At 42.0% G+C, this 23,682-nt stretch overlaps 1 protein-coding gene across 3 annotated transcripts; it reads left to right on the forward strand.

Annotated features, from left to right (window-relative positions):
• The first annotated feature begins 828 nt into the window (after positions 1–828).
• On the forward strand, positions 829–22,739 carry ppp1r16a (protein phosphatase 1, regulatory subunit 16A). 3 transcript variants are annotated; one of them, XM_081697678.1, is made up of 12 exons: positions 832–949; positions 7,722–7,800; positions 14,010–15,110; positions 16,173–16,243; positions 16,857–17,002; positions 17,849–17,952; positions 18,240–18,364; positions 18,713–18,838; positions 19,125–19,200; positions 19,291–19,420; positions 19,634–19,784; positions 19,871–22,739. In XM_081697678.1, the coding sequence occupies exons 3-12, from the start codon at positions 14,849–14,851 to the stop codon at positions 20,381–20,383; spliced, it is 1,704 nt and encodes a 567-aa protein (XP_081553804.1). In that variant the 5' UTR covers positions 832–949; positions 7,722–7,800; positions 14,010–14,848; the 3' UTR covers positions 20,384–22,739. The 3 variants fall into 3 exon arrangements, with proteins under 3 accessions (XP_026872833.1, XP_081553804.1, XP_081553805.1); XM_027017032.3 differs by lacking the exon at positions 7,722–7,800 and having other exon boundaries at positions 829–949; XM_081697679.1 differs by lacking the exon at positions 832–949 and having other exon boundaries at positions 7,705–7,800.
• The last annotated feature ends 943 nt before the right edge of the window (positions 22,740–23,682 follow it).

Below are 23,682 nucleotides of genomic sequence, written 5' to 3' on the forward strand. Positions count from 1 at the left end.
AAGCTCCTGGGGGATTCATATAGTAAATGTTTTATGAATGATGAAATTAGTAGCTGTGTTGCAAACAATCAGTTGAATTGAATTCGATTAATCTAACTACCAGACTCTGACCACACACTCAGGACCACTGTTACACTGCAAACAGCCAGAAACTTAACAGCAATGGCACACTCATCTCTTAAAAGGACTGAAACACACAAGTTCACCTGTCTTTGTCTTCACACTTCACAGTAATAAGTAGCCTAATGTCAACATACAAACACCTGACATTGGCCTAATCACTGTGATATGAACATATGAATACAACTGCTGTATTTATAACAGATTCGGTTCTTCTCAAGATTACCTGCCACAATTTCAAAGGCAAACCAGGCTATGGTATTGTTTTCTGGAGAGAACCTGCAGCCTCACTTGCCCCTTGCAGATTCGCCATACTTGTCTAGAGGTGGAAGGAATAATTTACTAGACCGTGTCTCAGGCAAAGTCGCTGAGTGTAGTTTACGGTCTTACATGTAAACTTGGCAAATAGTCCCCTTTTCACACTTCGTGGGAATATAGTTTAATAGCTGTTATTTCCGTTTATCCATTAGGTATAAATCAGCTGTTGTCTTACCAAAAAAGGTTGTGTTCTAATCAAACACCACGAACTTGACTTTCTGATGATTGCGAACCAAGCCCAAAATTTAATTAGCCCCACATTGTTGTTGAGAGCTTTCTAACAAGGCCTCTGGTGGTGCCCTCTAGTGGAGCCTCTAAGAGCACCGCGAATGTTATGTCTGGTAGCGCCCTCTAGTGGATGCTCTGAGCACACCCTCGTTGTTATGGAGAAGCTTTTCCCAGTTAGGCAGTGAGGGAGACATGGCTGGACCTGTTGATTGGGATCTTACTGCGTCGAGAAACACGGATATGAATTTAGGATTTCCTTAAATTTCATCTTCATGCGCAACAGGTCTGATACACTCGATATCTGATGTTTTGCACATTTCATGGCATGTTTGCGATGTTTTGAAGTTCGTAAGTGTAGCTAGCTTTAGCTTAGCTATCTTAGCTCAGCGAACGGTGACAGGTTACCAAGATAGGCTAGCTGGCACGTCTTTGGTTTCTATCGTTCATAACAGATTATAACTTATATTTCTACACACTTTAAAAACTAGTCCACCACATGTTGTTCTTTATTAAAGACAGGCGTAACAGCTGTTTGCGTTTTTAGCCCTCTATGTATGTATGATACGTAGATTATTCATTCATTGTGCAGTGTTAGTCGAAGCCAGTCCCTTACGGCGAAACATCCTGTCAACCTCAGGCTAATACTTTTATTTATTATACAGTTTTGGAGTTGGCTTTATAGGTAAGTGACATGATTTAATGACTACAAGTGTACATGGATGAATTACTGTTGTATATATTGCTAGAGGATTACAACAAATAAGGCCATTTGGGACATTAAAACTCCTCTTTCTTGGTTGTGTAACACTGTTGAACTCAAGAGTATCGTTTTACTTCATCTACCTTGTTCGCTAGCAAGCTACCGATTTAGCATAACAGCGCAGCGTAGTTCTGTGTCCAACAGGTTCTCCTACCTGGACAGCTGGAGCCATCGATTTTTAGGAATAAATTTCAATAGCAAATACCTCTTCACAGCTTTTTCGTTCTTGGATGTGTTTATTTGGTAATACTAAAGATGAACGAGTTGGTAGACGGTAGATGAATGTTATTGGATTCTTTTCTATATCCCGTTGGCGTGATAGCTAACGCCTAGCTGTTAATGGTGTAAATATCGGACATAGTTATCTAGGATAGATAATAAAAATGGGTAATTTGATCTCAGATGCCTTTATAATTTTATTGTTGTTACTCTGAGAAATAACTGTATGACCGAGTGTTGGCACATAGTTTTTTTTATCCTAAGGTTAGGTCAGTTCCACAAACCTAAGAGCTCACTTTCTCTGCTTTATTGACCTCTTCGTCAGGACGGTAAAAGGTAATTAACGAAGTTTGATATAAAAAAGAAGCAGTGCAAACGTGTTGAGATTGGACACAGTCAGAAGGGTTCATCGGCTTTCTTAGCCCACACTGTGCGCCTGTATTGTGTTGTGTATTTGGCATTCGTGTAATGTGTTTATCGTTCGGTTTCCACATCTATCACCCGCCCTTCTGTTCCCTTGTATCCACATCTCCTCCTTTACTTTCCACATATTCCTGCTTTTTCCCGGTTATAGGAATACTGTGGTGGGTTTTGTAGTGGGGCAGTGGTAGCTCAGTAATTAAGGTACTTCACTAGAAAGTTGCTGGTTCAAGCCCCACCACTGCTGAGTTACCACTGTTGGGTCCTTGAGTATACCTGAGTCCCTTAACCCTCAATTACTGAAGTTGTACTCAGTTATAATTGCAAGTTGCTTCGGACAAAAGTGTCAGGTAAATGTAAAAATAAACTGGATAGGTTACTGTGGTGGGTTTTGTACTTGGTTTTTCTACTGTGGTGGTTTAGTTCTGGGTACTGCAGGGGTTACTGCCACTGCTGTAGACATGGAAACACGGAGACAAGAAAACAGCTTTTTTCTGCTTGTTAAATGTTTTGAAAGGCTGTGAATTGCCCAGTTCTCAGTATTTGTCATTTAACATTTCAGTCTAACTGCTTGTGATTCAGTCATGTTAATTAGGCAGTCACAAGAAACACAGTTTGAATGGGCCTGCAGACAACATTTTTGCCTGTGTAGTTTGTAGACTGGTCAAGTTTGCATGTGTAGTCTGTAGACTGGTCTAGGCATGGGTTGGAGCAGCATTCCTTTTTTTGAAAGTTTTTGAAATTTATTTTATTATTTTTTTAATAAATAATTTTCCTTTGGCCACATCACCCCCTTTCGAGAACACCATTTATTTCTTTGGTATGTTTGTTTATTATTATTATCATTATCCAGGTTACAATTAATTCATTATAGTACAAATATAGTGTGCCATGAGTGGTGAAGCTGTGTTCCCTAACCAAACCTGGCTGGAGGTCAGAAGGAGCAAGGTGCCATAGTCAGGTGATAAATTCAGGGTGCAGTTATACAGTTGTACTCACGTGGTGCAGTTGTACAGTTGTACAGTACACATGTGGGTAGGACAGTCAGCCAAAAGCTGTAAATTTATGTTTCCTCTTTCTTGATACACAGTTAATCACATTCATGATTTTGAACATTTAAGTTCAAACATTAGGAATTTCTGCAGAGTTTGCAATTTTTGCATTAATAGCATGAATATTCTACAGAAATAGTTGGAAAATTGATGAATAGGACCTGTGTAACTTAGTGTGTATATATCTGTGCTATTCAGTTCACTACGTCCAGACAAAAGCAGAAAATGTATGCTGTTGCACTTTTAGTCCTGATTCATACAGCAGTATGTTGTGAGGTGTGTGCCATTACATCCTGAGCTGCGTCCACCACATCATTCTCTGGTTCTGAAACCATTCAAAGTCATCCCGTGCTCTTGCGTGCTCTGACCTGCACACAGGCTGAGAGGTGGGCGGATAAGAGGTGTGCTGTGGGAATTCTCTGGACCGCACGGCAAGCCTCCCGAAAGGAGGAGGCACAGGAAACAGGAAGGAGGGGTGTGTTTGTGCTGGCAGTGCTGAATTAATGGTGCTCTTCATACTCCTCATACACATTCACAATTGATGTTTTTCAGTGTCTGATCTTTGAAGGTCTCTCTTAGTGGAAACAAAACACACATCTTTTAAAAAGGGACCAATGGATAGAATTGGAATTGGGAGGATTGGTCATGCCCCCAGCCCCTACCATTCCTTCCATATGATGACACACCCTTTTCTGAGTTGGCTATGTCTATGGGTGAACATTGGCACATGCCACTAAATAACCTCAGTGGACTGTGATTTCTGAGGTGAAAGAGTGGGTATAAAAATGTTAAAAGATTATTCACGTCTACAGGTTAAATATTACCAAGATGTTTTCCCCTACTTCAGGTAAAATGCCATTTTTAATGCTACAGGTAGTCTTGTTTTTGATTTTGTTTGTAAATAAGAAAACTGCAGAATAGAAAGGGACAAAGCCATCTTGACTTTTAGCTTTTTGTACTTGTTATTCTAGCCCCAAATTTAGATGAGCATTGTGGTAGGTAGTATGTGTAATTTTCTGAGTATGATATATCACTAGATCTCAAACTATGGGAAAGATTGTGGTAACTGTGTATGACTAAATATCTTTAACCTGTAACACCTGTAGCACCACCTGTAGTGACACCTATATTACCTGGTGAAATTCAGTAGTCAAGTCAAAGTTTTAAAAAGCACTATATAAAAAAATGTGACTGTCATTATCACAAAGCATCTTTACAAGCCCCCAGTGAGCAAACCAAGGGTGACAAAATGACATCGGGGTAGGTGTACCTCGGCGGAAAGAGACTTGATTATGAGGCGTGTCCAGGTACACAGGTGTTTAAATTGGGGAACTATAATGTTCAAAGATGGACTCCAGCAGACCAAGCCATGGCAACACAGATAAACGGATAGCGCCAGAAGGACCCACATGCATGAGGGCACCCTGGAACTTCAGCACTCTGTCGCACTTTGTCAGCAAACTTGAGTGACAAAAGAGGTGAAGTGACATCCCATAAACATCCCAGTTTATCATAACTCTCAGTGCCCATGGACCCCCAGATCCACTCCTTTACCCAAAATGGGAAGTATTTAATAAAATGTCTGACTGTACAGATAGCCTTAATATTTCAACCTAGCCTTAAATATTGAGACTGTGTCTGAGTCCCGAACATTTACAGGAAAGTTATTCCATAGTGTGGGAGCTCTATAGGAAAAGGCTCTGCCCCCCTGAAGTAGATTTTCTTATTCTTGTTACTAATAAAGAGCCTGCACCTTTGATCTAAGCAGACATGGTCGGTTGTAATGCACTAGGAGTTCACTAAGGTATTGTGGGACCAGTAGAATACCCTTCCTAATACATTACCTACATCATTACTGTATAATATTACCTAGTTAGTTCACATAAAATGCATCAATTAATACATTAACAAGATAACTACTGTAGAATACATTACCTAATAACTTGAGAATTACGGTGGAATATATTTTCCATTAACATAAATGTTATAGCTGTTCACTTTGTAGCCAGTCACAGTTAATTTTTTAAAACTGTAAAAACATTGCTTAACCAATACATTGGTTAATAAGTGTACACATTTCTTAATAGTGTAAAAGGTAAAAGTGCTTCAGTTAAAAGTGTAGTTTTGTCATTTGTCACGTGGGCTGTTTTTGCTGTGCTTGTCGAATGGTGTAATCTAGACTAATGACTAATGTTACTACTAATGTTTCCAACTAATGTTGAGTTTTATTTTTTGATCAGTGGTTAAATGAAATGCCAATAAACGGCAACTGAGCTGCTTTTAGTGGTGATGAAGCTGTAAGATGCTTAGGATCCTGCAGACTATATTTATCCTTGTGAATTTACCTGTCAGTGGGTGACAATGAATCCCATGAAAGGTTGTGAGTGTTCTAACCACATCCCATAATAATCACTGCCATTTGGTGGCCATGCTGTCCCATTGTGCCTGCATAACAGTATGAGGATGATAATGATGTACCGGAAATTCTAAAACTGTTTCGTCATTGTTTTTGAGATCTAATGTTTTGAGATCTAATGAGACACAATGTTAAAAAGCAAGTGCAGGTGTAGTGCCGCTGGATGCTGGCCTTGTTATGCTTACCTCGCCGTGTTCCCGAAGCTTGGGGAGACAGCGGATTAGAGGCCTGATGCATGCAAAGTGTTGCTCCTTAAAAACCAAATCCTGACCTTCAGATGATCAAGCTTTATGTGCACTGTAGTGCGCGCCTCACGTCTGTCAGCTGATGATGATGGGTGGGTTTCTGTTCACAAGACTCAGGGAAGAGGGAGATTGCTGAATAGAAGGGGTGTTGAGCAGAACCTGTCCTACCCCACTGGAACTGCAGTAGAACAGGGTGAGGAATTTCAATTCCCTTTGTTGGAAAGGAGTGCTAAATGAATGACGTGCGGTGCATTTAGAACATGTGGTACCTTGTCCATTCAAATCTTAAGACGTGTTTCTGTGGGCTCTCAGAACAGCTGCAGTCTCAGTTATTGGCAGCTAAAAGCTGCCCCTTAGCATAACCCTCACTTAATATTGTCACTAACACAATCTGTCATGGACACAGCTTAGATCTGTATGGTGTATTGTTCAAAAATTCTAGAAATTTTGACTTTTAACCCCTTCTGCTGAGGGTCCAGTGGTAACATCTGCTGCTTCAGCATTCTTTGTCTCTGTAGCACTGCCTGAGTACAGGCTGACGGCCGTGTGTTGTCTGTATATCAATGTCTGTGGCCAGATTGAGATCCTTGTGCTGTGTGTCGGTGTAGTAGTGTCTCTGTCCAGACAGAAACCTGTGTGTGTGGCAGCATGGGTTTACATTTATGGTATTTAGCTCACACTTTTATCCAAACTTTTATCAGGGACCCACTTTTATCAGGGGCCCAACAGTGTCAACTTGCCAGTGGTGGGGTTGAACGAGCAACCATCCAATTACAAGTCAAGTACCTTAACCACTGAGCTACCACTGCCCTTTTATTGAGCTTGGATGCACTGTTGGGTTTCTTGACGCCTCTAATGGATGTTTGAAGTGAATGATGTGAGGCACTGGTTGTATGGGTGGGGTAACATACAGGACTTTAGACATTAGACAATTATCTCTATGTGTGTGTGTGAGTGAGATTAAATCTTTCTGGACAAAGCAAAGGTCTGGAATATTTTTGATTCCCAGGGAGTATGCGTACTATCACATCTGGGTGTAAGTGGTTGGCAAATGCCATAACAAACATCTCATCTTCACTCCCTCAAGTGTTAGTGGGGCCTGTACATCACCTCCAGATCCTGGTGGAGAAACTCCATCTCCCCCGGCTCCTCCAGCTGTTCTAACACTCATACCCCAAACCTGTATTTCCCAGCAGTGCTCTCATTCTACACCCTCAGTTTGGAAGTGACCCAGATGCTGGCTTCAGAAGTACACATTTATATTTTAGTTTGCAGTCTTGACTGTGGCTGTCATCTAGACCATGAAGTGAAATATTTCAGTAAATGCTCAAAATGAAAACTCTAAATCTTCGACACATGGAAAATGTCACATGTCAATTAAATTCATGAACAAGGTACAAACTTGAACTTAAATAGCTACTAGTACTTTAGGAGGCTTTCATAACCAATATTCTCTTTTAAAAATGATAATTAATATTATTATTAAAAAGTAATTAACATAAATGCGATGCAGACGCTATGGACAAAAAATTGATTGCGATAAATGATCAAGTAAAACAAACCACAGGAAAGAAAGAAAGTTTCATTTTTTTTCCTATGACATCAGGGAGTTTCCTCCACCCTTCAGAGGATAGTTAAATCACCTCGTATCTTTAGATGGTCCTTGCCTCGGCTGTTCACAAAATCCATAACTTCTGAAACTAGAAAGTCAGTGAGGCGATTATGTACCTGTGCCTTGGTGAGTACCTGTCTATTGCGTCTATTCTAAGAGGACATATGATGAGTGGTAATAGGGTTCAACTCAGGGTGGTTCTTTATTTCTTTTATTTTATTTTAAAGGTCTGCTTTGAATTCTCTTTCCATGCTCCTTATCTGGCCTGTGATAGGCAGTTGTAAAACCTCACACTGAAACTTTGATAAATGTCCACCCCATCCCACCCCAGCACATGCAGCACTACTGGCCCCCGCTCTCCGACAGGGGTGGACCGCCTGCGCATGTCACGGTGCAGGCCAACTAACCAAGTGAGTGTTGTGTTGTAATAGTTCTGTGTGTGTCTGTGTGTGTTGGATTGTGATTAGTGGTTGTGGGTCAGTTTGTGCTCTAACTGATTTGTCACATTTTCTCCACATCTCCTGAGAAATGCTTGCAGGAATGTTATCACATACCAACCTTATGCATATTTATGATCTGGAATGTTAGTGCTCTGGATCGTGCTATTAAGTGCAGGTTTGTGTGTGTCCATGCAAATGTGATTTTTAAGCAATGCATGCTGAAACGTGACAGACTAAGTTCAAAGTTCATATGACTCCCCTCCCTTCTTGTTTTGTTTGTGCATGCATGCGTGTGCGTGCACTCAAGCTTGTGGGTCTTATCTCTACTGGTGTAATGGTTATTGCTGTTATGTAAAAGTCAGTTCAGGCACTTGCCGTTTCTGACATACAGAACAGCAGGTCAAGCCATTGCATACTCGCTTTTCTAACATACTGGTTGTGTTACTATGTTTAACAACATGTTGTGTGGGAGATCAGGCTTGATGTTTTATATGTATGGGATCCATAGTTTATTATTATTATTATTATTATTATTATTATTATTATTATTATTGTCAGCTGTGTAATATATAATAAAATATTGTAAACACATTTTTAAAGACGTCCCATTGTACTGGAGAGCAACTGAGGAGAGGAATTCATATGATAAACCATTAAAATGTGTCACAGTCTCATTGAAATGTTAAAACATTAAAATGCGTCACAGTCTCATTGAAATGTTAAAACATTAAAATGAGTCACAGTCTCATTGAAATGTTAAAACATTAGAATGCGTCACAGTCTCATTGAAATGTTAAAACATTAGAATGCGTCAGTCTCATTGAAATGTTAAAACATTAGAATGCGTCTCATTTTTGGGGCAGCCTGCATGTAAGGTGATCTTGGTTATAGTAAACAAATCTTATTTATAGCACTTGCTACTGATATCTGTAGTCCAAACAACCCCCTCCCCCACCTGACCCAGAGCCCAACAGATATGAGACTTCATGTTCTCCAGATTCATACCCTTAACTCCAAACTCCCATTACAGCTCAGGGGTTGTAGCTCTGCTTGGATTGACAGAAGGAACAATTAGAAAGATTTATCAGTAAATAAAATCCAACAACAACAACAATGAAATGAATAATGTATGAAAAAGGTGCAGTCATTGGAAAAGGCTTTATACTGTAATGTTTTGGACATGGAAAAAGGTTCTTATCAGGAAACAAAATATTGTACCATCAGTAAGAAGTGCACTGGACTAGCTATGTGGGTTTCATAATGCATGGCTATCAGACATATGGCGTCAGATTCATAAAACTTGAACAGATTCAAAAACGTGGAATACGGAATTCCTATTTGTAAAGTCTTTGTGGCTATAGTTAGTGTACCAGTGTTAAGTTATCTCTGAAGTAAATTCACCTATGTTCAAGGTGAAAGCCAATCAAAATTAATATGTATGGCTTCTTTTACATGTGAAAGACCCACATCAAGAGACAGATGATTGACTAACCCCAGTTGTGAGACCAGTGGCACTCTGAAAACTGCCAGCTGCATAAAAATCTAACACATTTGTAACTTTAACCAACACGACAACTTCATGGTTGCACTGAGTTGATGAATTCAGTTAATCTAAATCAAGGCAGAGCAGCAAAATTGTATTTCTTCTCAGTCTGTATGTTTCTTACTCTTTTTTTTACTCTGCAACGCCTACATTTTCATTTCTCATGGCGTTTGTCACATTCTGAGATGCTTCCCAGGTCACCTTCCTCTTCATTTACTCCTACTATTACAGATGCACAGTTTGTCATAATGCTCAATCCAAACACACCTAAAATGTGTCTTTAACAAAAAATGGTGAATTATCTAAATTGGTGCATGTGCATTATTTTGTTCATGAGTTGCATATGTGACCAAACATTACTAGAGAAAAGATCATCCAGTCAACACAGACTTCTTATTTCTGTTAGAAGTCTCGTCAAATCTGGCGATATGTTTGAAGAATTTGGCTCATGGTTTGTTTTTGGTGAATATGCATAACACATGCTGCAGCATCCACTGTACAAGCCCTGTGGAGTATGGTCCTCTGAAGTACATCTCTGCATTAAACTGCCATGTTATGTTTGTCAGCTGCAGATACTGCAGTGGACTCCACTGTCATTTCATTTTTTTGTGTCAGATAAACTGTTTTCTAGCCTCTTGAGTCATTCATTTTTGTCTCTCCATGTGGGTGGTCAGGTGTCAGTCCTGTTGTCACTGTTTTCTGCACAACCATTGGCTGTGCACAAAACATTTACAAAATACTTCAGGTTTAACCCTAATTTTAGCACCAGTTACTACATACTTTAGGGTTAACCATGACTCTAGCACCAGTTACTTTCAAGATGTAATCTGTTGGTGCTTACTATCTAAAAATGATGAATAGCTGGTAAAGGAAAATACTTGAAATCTGATGAAAATGCACTTTCCAAGGTTGAGCAACAAATGTTTTAAATAATGCTGATATATCTGGTCTGAAATGACTGATACATGAATTAATTTTCAATGCCAGTTATCCTTTTAGCCTCTCAAAATTGCTTTAAACATACAGTGACGCTGTAAAAATGGCCAAAATCGTCACTATATCAGTGAGCTCCTCAATGTAATAAAAATAAATGGACACTTATGTGTATGATGTTCATGACCAATCGCACTGGCTGTAGTTAATTTTCAGCCAGTTAATTTTGTTAACTCTTGGCTGTTACTCAGTTTTTACAAAAGGAGGAAATCTATTAGAGCACTGGTTAATGTGAGCACTGTGTGCATGTGCACACATGCTAGTGCCTTGCTCTGAACACACTGGTGCCCCTTTATGCCATGGCACAGCAGGCTTGGCTGGCTTATTCAGGCTCATTACTGCACTCCGTCAATGTTGTGCAGCGTTCTGACAATTCCAAAATTATTTCTAAAATTGTTTATTGATGATTTGACAAAAACAAGCTTGTTGCTTACTCCCTCATCACTGTGCTGACCACTCAGTTTGGAGGGACAGCCTCCAACTGGTGTTTATGTATTAACCCTTTGTCACATATCTCTCACTGGTGTTGAACTGGTGATGATGGCTTCATGGTTCATGCTGTTATACAGTTCAAAAGAAGATTAAAATGTTGGCAAAGTTTTGGAAAGAACATTTGCGATGACCTCACAATTTAAGTACAGGGGCAAAAAACTGAAAAAACTGCTGTAACAGGCTGTAAATATGGGGCAGTGGTAGCAGTGGTACTTGATTCAGTGGTACATAGTAATCAGAATGTTGCCTTTTCAAGCCCCACTACCACCACACTGCCACTGTTAGGTTCCTGAGCAAGGCCCGTAAGCATCTATTGCTCAAGTTGTATTCAGTCATAATTGTAAGTCCCTTTGGATATAAAGTGTCAGCCAAATGCTGTAAATGTAAACAATAAATACTAGCAGGTTCACGGTTGATGAGAAGTATGTAGGGGTGAAAAAGCCAGAGCTATAGCTGCGCTTATGCTTTTCTGTTCCTACGTCTGATAAAATCTAAAAAACTAGAAGATAAGAGTTGACTTGCTTGCTGTGATAAAAGGATAAATAACGCAAAAGTCTTGATTAAAAGATCAGAAGAGTGTAACGTGACAAGGAAGGCCAGATGCTCGCGGATATGGATAGATAGATAGGTTTATTATGTTCCAACTTCGTAATGGGTGAACAAGCCAGGGTCGAAACCAGGAAAGCCAATATAGGGGTAATCCAAATCATGTAGGTAAACAGTCCGAGTCCAATAACCAGCGAGCAAAAAACTAATCAGGCAAACAATACAAAATGGGTAGGCAAAAATCAGTAGTCCGGAGAGCAAAAACACAATTGAAAACACGGGAAAGCAATCAAGAAAATAACGCTCGGTATGCACAGTCAGAACTAGTGGCAATACTTCGCAAAATCCTAATATGTGAGACAGGCTTATATAACCAAGTACACAGTGAAGTCAATAGTCAGGTGATGATGATCTAATGTGAAGTTCAGGATTGGTGGAGTGCTGGGTTGGTTGATGAACTGCCTGCTGGGTTATGTAGTGAGATGAGGAATCAGGCAATATGAGAAAGAGGCTTTTTTATACCCAGGAAGGCCAATAGGTCCCTAGAACCTGACATCAGCTATTGTTCAGTCAGGAATAAAACGGTGTCTGAACAGTGTCTAAAGCTTTTGGTAGACTTTAATTGTAAACACTCAAGAAGAACCTTGGTTTATTTAATTGCTTACCACTATAACATTTCATTTTTCTTAGAATCTTGGCTAACATAATTAACCATACTTACGCTGATCCAGATTTAATTACTGGTCAGGACATCTGAGAACCTGTTATTTTTATTCAGCCTTTTCTGTCCCCTGATCCTGTTTCTCCAAATCTGCTTAGAGATTAATGAATAACATTTCTTTTCTTCCTGGATGTAAGAGAAGAGACCTGTGGATGATGCAGTGTTGGCCAGAGCAATTCTGCCTTAAACTGGTTTTAAGTAAAATGCAGTACATCATCATTTCGAGGTACCTGACCATTCTGAGTCACAGAATTCTGCTGTGTAACAGACTGATGTGACGTGTTTCAACCTCAGATTGGAGCAACATTCTTTTTTTCTCCCTGAAAACCAAGCATGTGCAGTGCCTCTTAGCTGCTATTGCTTTAGAGGAGTGGGAGGGCACAGGTGCACAGACTCTCCCTTCTTCATCTGGATCCAGATCAGATCAAGATAAAACTGAGGTTATGTTGGTAGACCCCAAATCCCAGGCCTCTAAATTGTCCAGTTTTGCTATTACAATTGAAGGTGTGACTGTTAAACACACACAGCCTTGGTAACTTTCTAGATTATACACTGTTTCTTGAGTCCCGTATCTCTTCCCTCACTAAATCTGCTTTCTTTCATTTCCATAATATTGTCTGGCTTCACCCTTTCTGAATTTTAATCATGTTGAAACATTTTTTAATCAGCTCCTGTATTGACTACTGTAATTCCTTCTTTATAGCTGAATATCTGAACAGAATTCAACACATTCAAAACTCTGCTGCTACAGTCCTGACATATACAATGACATCTGCTCGTATTCCTCCTGTTCACCAGTTACACTGATTACCTGTCTCGTCCTGTATTAAATGGTATAAGAGGTATAAAAATTCCGCAAGCTTATGTTTAATAAAAATCAATTCAAATGCTATACCTCTATGCAGACATGGGCATTTCACTAGTCTGTTGTTTTGTTGTTATTCAGCTCACTGATGCACGTTTGACTTCTGTATTTCTTCTTGAGCTTTGACACATTTTTATTGGTGGGTGTGAGCGCATCTAGGTATGTGTGTACATAAAAGGTTTTCCTGGTCTGTCTAAGGATATCCTACTTTGTAGACAGTCAGCACGAGAGCGTAGCTATGTCATGGGAAATGGAGGCCCTGCTCCACACTAGTCTGGCTGGAGTTTGTAAGCTTATGTCCCCACACTGCAGCAATTCCACAGGATGACCATCCCTCAGATCTCACTGAATAATGCATACAAGGCCAGGAAGATCTGAGACGGACAGACGGACAGACAGACGGACAGATGGACAGACAGTCAGTCAGTCAGTCAGTCAGTATAACAGTGAGCGATGGGAGGGATAAGGAAAAGGTTTATAATTAGAAAGTCATGTTAGAATAGGCTCTGGATAGCTGATGAGGGAAGACAAAGACATAGCAACGTGAACCAGTGAACTGGTGACAGGCTCCTTCACTCAAAGTAAGGGGTGGAGTGTAAGACCACACCCTCAAATTGTGATGGCCCCAAATAACCGCAGAGCTGCTGTTCAGATTGTCGATATTAATGAAAGTCTGTCTGTCATGTCTTCAAGCAACCCGATCCCTGATTGCCAGGCACCTGATCCGCCTTGCTTCAGTAGTAATCGTACTCACCTTTTCCCCTCACTAATTACTTCCCCATATAAACCAGGTTTTCTTTTGTCTCATTGTGAAGTATTTTTTGCCTTGTGCCTGTATACCGAGCCTTCCAGTAAAGTTCCTCAGTGATTCCGATTATTGATTGTGTCTCGACACGGTTTGTTTTGTAATAAGATTTTTGGAATAGTGTTTTGGTATCTTTTGCTCATTCTCTCGCTTACTTGTACATTTCAGCCTGTATTACATTGTTGCATTTTTTTTCTTTGATCTCCCTCTTTAGGTTGCAGCGAGTGTCACTAGTGTGAGCTGGAACGGCTGCTGTTTCTGTGATGACACCATTCCCAGGGTCCTTCTTCCAGCACTGTCCCCACAAGATGATCAGGCTTTGATCTCGACACCTTTTAACATGAGTCTCATCTTCCAGTCCTCACACATCCCTCAGTGGTCAGCATCACTGGCACCCATTGGGAAAACAGGAAAATATTCACAGAGTATATGGAGCCAATATGGATCTGACCCCCGATGTTTGCTCAGTGACACTGGAAACAAACATGATTTGGAGTTGCATCTCTCCTGTGACTGAATAAAATTGAAACAAGAGGCCAATGAACCATTTTTGTTCAGTAAATTCACAAGATTTGTTATAAATTGTCAACTATTTCTTTTCTGACCTGTTGAGACAAACCTTTAAGGTGGGAGAGAATTATTATTCTAGACGTTTATACTCACCTTCTCACCATGGAGGCCTCTGGTCACCTTCTCAGTTCCCATCTTTGAAGTGGTCCTCTTGGGTGTGGATGTCACTGGAGTCGCTGGACTGTGTTGAATGTTTTCTTTAATGTACCCCTCAGTGTGACTGCTTTGTTTACTGACTGTTTCCTTAATTCAGGATGTTGGCTTACTAATTTCAGGCTGTTTGATTGATTTCAAGTTAATAACCCTTACCTGATGAGCTTGGACTGACAGCAGTTTGGAATTCTGAGGCTTCATGTACTTGGCTGCAGAACTGAAGAAGGCCATGTTTTTGCCTTGAGAAAGCTCGGAGTGTGAAGCCAGATCATCAGTAGCAGCAGAAAGGGGAGGGGCAGGAGCGAGTGGAGGGGCAGGGGGCTCGTGGCCATGGCAGAGCACGCAGAGCTGCTGGCGGAGATGTCAAGTGTTGGGCGCTTGTCTGCCACCGAGCGCGTCAAACACGCACAGAAGCGGCGAGCACAGCAGCTCAGGAGCTGGGCGGTCATGGAGAAGGAGAATGCTCACATGTCCAGAGGGACCCAGAAAGGCGACAGGGAAAAACATAGCGGGAAGGAGCGCAGCAAGAAGGTGACGTTCCCTAGCAACATCACCCTACTGGAGGCAGCTGCCAGGAATGATCAGGAGGAAGGTAAGAGCATCACACGGGAGGTTAAGTGGTGTTAATAATGGTCCTTAGTGAGCGTTTAGACGTTTGGAGTTGGTGTGTTGAAACTGGCTAATCGTAGGAATGGTGAGCTACTGTAGTTTAGAAACATGGGAAAGTTGTCTGTCCGTCCGTCCGTCCGTCCGTCCGTCTATTTAAAAGACTTTGCTAAATACCAAATGGCACTGCACGTTCGTACCCTATGGTCACATCTAAGTAGCTTTAAAAATGGTGGTGGAGCTTTGGGTAGGTTGGGGACAATCCTAAACTGAATTTCACTGAGAATTCCAGTAGAGTTTGAGGAGTTCAAATTTGAGCTGACACTAGAACTAGAAACTGTGATCAGAATTACAGCAAACACACGCAGTCACACGAAGTTCATACCCAAAATGAGTTTCTAACAAAGATGTGATATTTATCTGATTTATGAGTGTATAACATAGGCAAAATAAAATTATGCATGTAGGTTTAAATTATTGCATGTTTGTTGATGTGAGGGACTGAGAGAGTTGGGGGAAGGGAGTGAGAGAGTTCGGGGGAGGGCGGGGGGGTGAGGGAGTCCAGGGAAGGGAGTGAGAGAGTTCGGGGGAGGGCGGGGGTGGGGGGGGGTGAGGAAGTCCAGGGAAGGGAGAGAGAGAGTTCGGGGGAGGCAGTGAGGAGAAGGCAGGCTACTAACCACAGTCGTCATGGTCTAAAGAGTTCATGATAATGATATAGCTACAGAAAATGTAAAGAAAACAACACTATCAATCAAATTCATCTATATATTTGTTTGTTGTGTGTTTTTGTCTCTTGTTTTACTGGAACGGGGTTGTTTTATGATATATATGTATTATTAAAGTCTTTCATTTTTTAAATATCAGTTATCGTCAGTACACCCCTATTGTGTATGTCTTAGTAGTTGATGTGTGTGTGTGTGTGTGTGTGTGTGTGTTAGTGGTAGGTGATTAGGGTGGTGAATGTATGTGTTACAGTAGCTGATCCTGATTGTGTATATGTATGTTATGTGTTATGGTAGTTGATCAGGGGTGGGGGTGTGTGTTACAGTGAGGCAGCTCTTGAACAGTGGTGTTAGTCCGGACCTGTTTAATGAAGATGGTCTCACGGCGTTGCACCAGGTATGAAATTGTCATCTCCTTCATACACATGTGTTCTTATATTGCTTTGCTGGTGTAGATGTTCCTTTGTTGTGTTTTGTATGAGAGTGTTAATAATAATAATAATAATCCTTTACATTCATATAGCACTTTTCTCACACTCAAGGTCACTTTAAAAATGATCACTTCTACTTTTTAGCCTTTCCAGGGGAAAAAACACAGCATTCTCATAATTAAAACACAACATTCCTAGTCCTGAAAGCCTGAAAGGTATGCCGTGCTAGCAGGCAGGATGGTTAGTGATAGTGGGGGAGCAGCCTGGTACAGCCATCTCACAAACTTTCATCTTGCTCTGGTTCAGAAGTTCAGTCTGGTACTGGCATTACTCCAGGGGACAAGGCATTTGAGAGTAACCTCAGGCCATGTACATTAAGACATGGAGGTGGGGGAGGGGTGTGAGTGTGCGTGTGTGCGTGTGTGCGTGTGTGAGTGTGCGTGTGTGTGAGTGTGCGTGTGCGTGCACATGCCGGCAGTCTGCTGTTGCCTGGTTTGTTTGCATTTGCATTTGCCAGGTCCATCCCAGCCCTCTAAGGTGAAACGTGAAATGGTGTGATCGTGCTCCTCTGCTCCGCAGTGCTGCATCGATGACTTTGCAGATGTGGTGCGCTGCCTCCTGGAGATGGGGGCGAGCGTTAACGCCTGCGACAGTGAGCTGTGGACACCCCTGCATGCAGCTGCCACATGTGGACACACAGGCCTGGTGCAGCTTCTTGTGCAAGCGTGAGTGCCCACCGTCTGCTGCGGGGGGGTGCTTCCTTCAGCACACTTCATGATGTAACCAACATCCTATGGGCAAGACTAGTGATTAAACTGTACAAATTAAGCACTTTTGTGGGGTCAGTCAATGTCATGAGGCATTTATGTTTTTTGGTTTTTGGTAGATGAATCTCAGTGAAATGCAGCATCTCATTATACCAAGTATAGTTTGCATTTTACTTGTGCCTGCCCTCTACTTTAGCACTGCTTTTAGCATCTGCAATTTGTGTAACCACAATGAGAAGTGCCTTGACCTGTGTGGTTTTGAGGCTCTATGTTCAGAATGCAGTTAGGATTTTAGCAAATGCATCTGTGATTTGAGGAAAATCTTTTGAAATCTGTCAAATACATAAACATGTGTTGTACTAACACTCTCAAACCAAAGACACGAGACACTGGTTTGAAGCTACCTGTAGCCAGTAGATTGTTCAGAAAACCTCTGCTCTCATTGACCCATAAATGTAAGCAACTGGCTGACCTTCACAGCTCCCCAGCATGAAGACTGCTGGAGGATTTGGGATGTGCAAAGTTTGGTGGTGGAGGAGAGGGAAGGTGCGGGGTTTGGTGCTATAGGAGTTGGGTAGTGCAAGGTTTGATGGTGGAAGATTTGGGAGGAGTGCGGTTTAATGTCGGAGGAGTTGGGATAATGTAATAACGCTTTTCTTTAGACACCCTGAAATCTTGTTATTGTAGATCTATTCTAGCCACACCTAGTTTGTATCTGATTATGGCTGGTTTGTATTTATAGTAGTGACCTTGTGTGTTTAATAGTGTTAGTAATAGTAATGTTGTATATGGGTGTCTACAAAGGGGTGCAGATCTATTGGCAGTTAATGCGGATGGTAACATGCCCTATGACCTGTGTGAAGATGAAGCTACCCTGGAGTTGCTTGAGGTGGTCATGGCTGAACAGGGTGAGTAACCCTCATTACCCTAACCCTAACCCTCTTTACCCTAACCTTAACCCTCATTTCCCTAACCCTCATTATGCTGACTCTCATTACTCAAACCCTAACCCTCAATACCTTAACCCTCATTACCCTGATCTTCATTAGCCTAATCCCAACCCTCACTACCCTAACCATAACCCTCATTACCCTGACCCTCATTACCCTAAACCTCATTACCTTAGCATGCATGCGTGCGTGTGTATGTGTGGGGGGGGGTGTGCATGCGTTTGTGTGCGTGGGCATATCTGCAGGCATAACCCAGGAACGCATCGATGAGTGTAGAGGAGCCAAAGAGAAGGAGATGCTTGCAGGCATTAAGCAGCTAATTGAGGCGGGATCAGACCTCAACATCCCACATGAGCACGGGGCTACTCTGGTGAGACAGCCACAGACCAGATCAAAACACACACACATAGGAGAGACAAAAATTATGACTTTATGAAATTATTTCTTTATGACTTTAAATATGTCTGAGGAACACAAAAAGGAACAGAATGTGCAAATTATGTAATTCAAGATTCAGAGACTCCCCTCAGAGTCCAAAGCAGAGCAAGAAAGCATACAGAAGACAGACAGACAGATTACTGAATACTGAAGAAAGAGAGACAGAATTCTGAAGAGAGTGTGTTAGAGAGAGGGAGAAGACCACAGAGATAGTCAGCTCAGTTATAAAAGCTTCTAAACTCATCTGTGCTTTTCCCTCCCACCCACGCGGCGAGCGCAGATGCACATCGCAGCTGCTAATGGCTACCTCTCTGTGGCAGAGGTCCTGCTGGAGCACAGTGTGTCTGTGGAGGAGAAGGACGATGATGGCTGGACACCGTTACATGCCGCCTCCTGCTGGGCACAGGTTGAAACTAAGAGTTATCAAATTCTAAACCATAGGCAGATATTTTCTATTTTCCTCTTCTTCTAAAGAGGAGACATTGTCTAGTTTAACAAGTGTTTAAATTATGCATTTTCTTGAGCACTTTTTCTGACGTTTTCATATCTGTTAATTAGCTGAATTATTTACATTTCTGTGAGATCTGCAACCTGACTCTAACCATAGTTTGTACTGGTACCTTGCCTACCTCTAACCCTAGTTTGTACTGGTGCCTTGCATAAAGATAATACTAGTTTTCCTGCTTTGACAGATCCATATGGTGGAGCTACTGGTGGCCCATGGGGCAGATTTAAATGCCAAGTCTGTCCTGGAAGAGACTCCTCTGGGTAACAGCCCAAAATGGGCCCTTTTATCGTGTGTGTGTGTGTGTGTGTGTGTGTGTAAGTGACTACACAATGTTTGGTATGTTTGTCTAGATGTGTGTGTGGATGAGGAGGTGAGGACCAAGATGATGGAGCTAAAACACAAACATGATGCCATCATGAGGAGCCAGGAACGACACAAAGGCACATTACAGAGACGAGCATCCAGTGCCAGCAGCAGAGGGTAAGGGCTATGTGTGTGTCTGCATGTGTGTGTAAATTTTAGAACCCTTTAATCTACAACTGCCACTTTCTCAGTTTTAAATATTGAAGTGGATGGACACAAACATAAAATACTTACTAAGATTACTCAGATTTATGTGCATATCACACCATTCCCCCCCCCCCAATCTCTCTCTCTCTCTCCCTCCCTCTCTCTCCCCCATCCCATGAGCAGGAAGGTGGTGAGGCGCACCAGCGTGAATGAGCGAAGCAGTCTGTACAGGCGGGAGCACCACAAGGAGGCGATGGTGTGGCAGAGTAGGGGCCGGCAGGCGGAGGTTGTGGATGATGACGAGGACAGGCAGACGGACGCAGAGCTGACACTGGTGAGTTGTCAGTCCTTTCACACAGGGCCATGCGTTAGAGCTGTCTGGTGGCACCTAACCGAGCATTGACTTCTTATGTGCTGCAGGTGGCAGGCGTGAGCAGAATCCCAGCTGCTGCACTGTGGCCAGAGGACAGGGAGGAAGGTGGGAGTCGAGAGTCCTTTCTGGGGAATGGCGGGACCTTTATCGCCCCCTCCTCCTCAACGTATGTGGCAGGTGAACTGCGGGGAGGTGGGCGTCTGGACCGCAGCGCCTCTTACCAGCTGGCACCAGAGGCGGGGCCTGCTGAGTGGAGCAGTAACAACATGAACAGAGAGAAATCACACCATACGCTGGCTGACCTTAAGCGCCAGAGAGCCGCAGCCAAGCTCCAGAAACGCCCTGCCCCTGCACCCCCTCTTGCTGCCCCCACGGCCCTGAAGGAGGAGCCAGCGTTGCTTGAGCTGGGCCCACAGGGCAGCACGCAGGAGGCACAGGAGGTGGTCACGCCCACCACAGTGTATTTCACTCCTGCCAGCGGAGACCCTCCACTGCTGAAGCTCAGAGCACCAGAGGAAGAGACAACCAACACCAAAGAACCATGCTGTGGACTGATGTAGCAGTGAGAGTGTAACACACACACACACAGCCAATGCCAAAGAACCAAGCTGTGGACTGATGTACCAGTAAGAGTGTACAACCCCCCACTGCCCGCACAGACAACACCATGCTGTGGACTGATGTAGCAGTGAGCATGTAACACACACACAGACTCATCCACATGTGCACTCATACATTTCTTCTGGTGAGGCTGAACACTAAAGACCTTTGCATGTCAGACACAGACACACAGGCACATGTGTTTTCATGGACAAGTACATACACTGCTGCAGATGCTGTCATAGTTCCACACACTCCCCACCAGCACACGTAGAGGGAGATGACTCAGTGAAGATGTCATCCTGGTCAACTCTGCTTTGGTATTCCAGTACAGACACAAATTTTTATGAGCATGAAAAACAAACCAGTCAGTGAGTCCTGGACACAATCACAATATTTTCTTTTCATAAATTCTGTATTTCTTTCTTTAGCTAGCAAATTAGTCCATAATCTGTACTGAATAAGCCTTGAGTAAGTATGATGCTGTAATGAAATGTTACTCTTGTTTTTATTAGTTCACATACCTTCAAGGAAAGTTTGGTTTTTATATTATGTACATGAATGCATTTCTGTTGGAGAACGGGGAGGGTTTTACTCTTTATTAGGGATGATAAAGCCCTCAAACTCCCATTCCGTTCACTCTTACACTCTCGTTGCTAGGGTTAGGGTCAAACTCTCACTTCCTCTAACCCTCAAACTTTAATTCCAGTAACTCTCATCCTCTTCGCAGTAACTCTCAAACTCTCATTCCCTGAGTGACATGTATAGTTCCAGCTCCCCCTTAGCTCATCTGTGATGGAGTGAATAGCAGAGCCTGACTGTGAACCACATCCACCTGTTCAGGGTTTAGTAGAGCTTATACTTGATCACCAGTTCAGGGTTGTCACTCAGTACTAGGTGATCAGCTCAGAATGTTAACAGAATGTTGCTTTTTCTATATATTACAGCGAGTCGCTCCTATTGGCTGATGATGAATCTGATCCATCCCTGACTTTGAACACACAACTCATTTAATAGCACTTTTAATGTAAACAGACTGAATCACACATGGTAGAGCTCTTCCTCTTACCCCAGTCTTAAAGCAGGGATGCTGATCTGCTCTTAAACCAGGGTTAACCAGAATTAAAGAGAAAGCATATTGATAAACTTACACAACCTACATTTGATTAGCCAACCTTAACTTTCTTGGCAATAAAAACTGGGTCAATTTTTCCACAAAGTTGCATAATGTGAGAGTGAAAGAGAGAAGGGACAGGGAGAAGGGAGTACTAGAGAGGCAAAAATGCCCTGCTGCACATGTGCAGACCCCAGGTCTCTGGTCTCCTGAAAGACCAGAGTTGGTGTCTCAGCTCTCTCATACAGTAATATACTAGCTGACAGAGACCCGGGTGGTATGTAGACCTGTACAGGTCTGGGTGGTGTTGAGGGATTTGGCCTCATTATCTCCAGTCTTCAGCTACAGTTCACCACATCCACAACTTCAGTAGGCTTCATGTTAAATATAATAGATTCTTACCTGAATACTGAACATGTTTTTGAAAATACTGATCAGGTATTTGGGTAACCATGCTATGAAGGATAAATTAATGGATTGGAGGAATCTCTTTAGATCTGAGCCTAATTGATGAAGGTTGAAGATTTTGATGTATTTATTTGTAATTTTATTTATTCTTGCCACTGAGAAAGTAGGGAGCGTACAGATCCAGGATGTTAAATATTTTTAAAATGCTCTAATTGTAAAATTTGCTTCCCATGAACATACACTGAATAACAGAAGACCTACTGTGCCTTTTCAGTCTGTTCTGGCTTTCAGTAATTTTTGACTGAAATAGTTATTTGCTGAAACACACTAAGAAATGCCTATATTTTAATGAGGTTTGTGCAATTCCTATGCTGTTTTCTTGAATTGTTATGGATTTCTAATGAGATTTATATGAAAAGCTATTTTGATAGCATATGGACAAAATGTTTTCACAGATGGAAATATTTTTAAATTAGCTTTACATTTCAGTTTGAAAATACTGTACTTTAAACAACTTCTAAATGTTAATTCCTGATGCAGTGTATTTTTGTCTGTTTGTTTTGGTATTTTATATTTACATTTCATATTTACAAAGATTTTACAACTATCCCAACAATAACCCTGACATACAGGTTACCTCTATAACAGTGTCATGTTTGGATGTAAAAATGACCTTCTAAAACATGATTCGTTTACTAGGTCCCTGCATTTAATTAATTTCTCATTAGATTAGTGTCATTTCATTGTTTATAAACTTTGGTCTTGCATTGCTGTAGAAACAACTACAGTTCAGTGGTTTTGTACTGAAACTGACTTTTTCCTGTTGTGATGATGGACTCTATAGAATGAATGAACACTTTATCGTACATAGTACAATGAAATTCTGTTTGGTACTCTCAGCATGAACCAGATTAAAAGAGATACTCGACAATACAAACATGTAATTAATTATAGCAGCAGTCAACAGTAAGATGCAACAGTAAATACAAAGTACATTGTGTGCAAAGTAAGTGCATGTGCAAGGGTGCCATAGAAATGTGTCTCAGTGCCTAGGGACTGGGCTGGGTATGTACAGATGGGGTGATGGAGTTCACAGCTCTGGAGAAAAAGCTGTTCCTCAGTCTAATGGTCTTAGTTTTTATATTTCCATCCTGAAGGCAGGGGGACAAACATTCTGTGGTCTGGGCGGGTGGGACCTGCGCTAATGCCGCAGGGCTTCTGGAGGCGGGCAGCAAACACTGATTTCAGGTCAGGGAGAGCAGGCATCCTGCCATCTAGGCTACCCTCACCAGCCAGGCCAAGTCCTTCCTGTCTTGTGCTGTACATCTGTCATACCATACAGTCATACAGAAACAGAATACTATGAATGGTGCTTCTATAGACACTGGCCAGTAACTGGGAGGAGAGACCAGCCTGCTTGAGCCTCCTCGGGAAGAAGAGCCCTTGTTGGGCTCATGTTGGGCCTTCTTCACCAGGTCCGAGGTGTTCAATGCCCAGGTAAGATCAGCCGTAACGTGGAGTTCCAGGTAATTTTATGTTGCTCCATGACCCCACCTTGTATGGATAATGGAGCAGGAATGCTGTTCTGGTTGTTCTGTAATCCAAAATGACCTCTTTAGACTTGGTGGTGTTCGGAACCAGTTTGTTGCTTGAGCATCATCTGGCTATGTGATGGGTCTCCTCTGAAATGGTTCTTATCATTATTCATTATGAGACCCATTACTGTGGTGTTGTCCT

Source organism: Electrophorus electricus, chromosome 15, assembly GCF_041902795.1.
Source record: "Electrophorus electricus isolate QZ-2024a chromosome 15, ASM4190279v1, whole genome shotgun sequence".
NCBI lineage: Eukaryota > Metazoa > Chordata > Actinopteri > Gymnotiformes > Gymnotidae > Electrophorus > Electrophorus electricus.

What these genes read in the sequence shown, in the direction of transcription:
- ppp1r16a (XM_027017032.3), top strand. Translation starts at nt 14,849, where the DNA reads ATGGCAGAGCACGCAGAGCTGCTGGCGGAGATGTCAAGTGTTGGGCGC. An exon ending in GTGCAGCTTCTTGTGCAAGC is followed by an intron (nt 17,003 to 17,848) that starts GTGAGTGCCCAC and finishes GTGTCTACAAAG; the next exon opens with GGGTGCAGATCTATTGGCAG. An exon ending in GGTGGTCATGGCTGAACAGG is followed by an intron (nt 17,953 to 18,239) that starts GTGAGTAACCCT and finishes GCATATCTGCAG; the next exon opens with GCATAACCCAGGAACGCATC.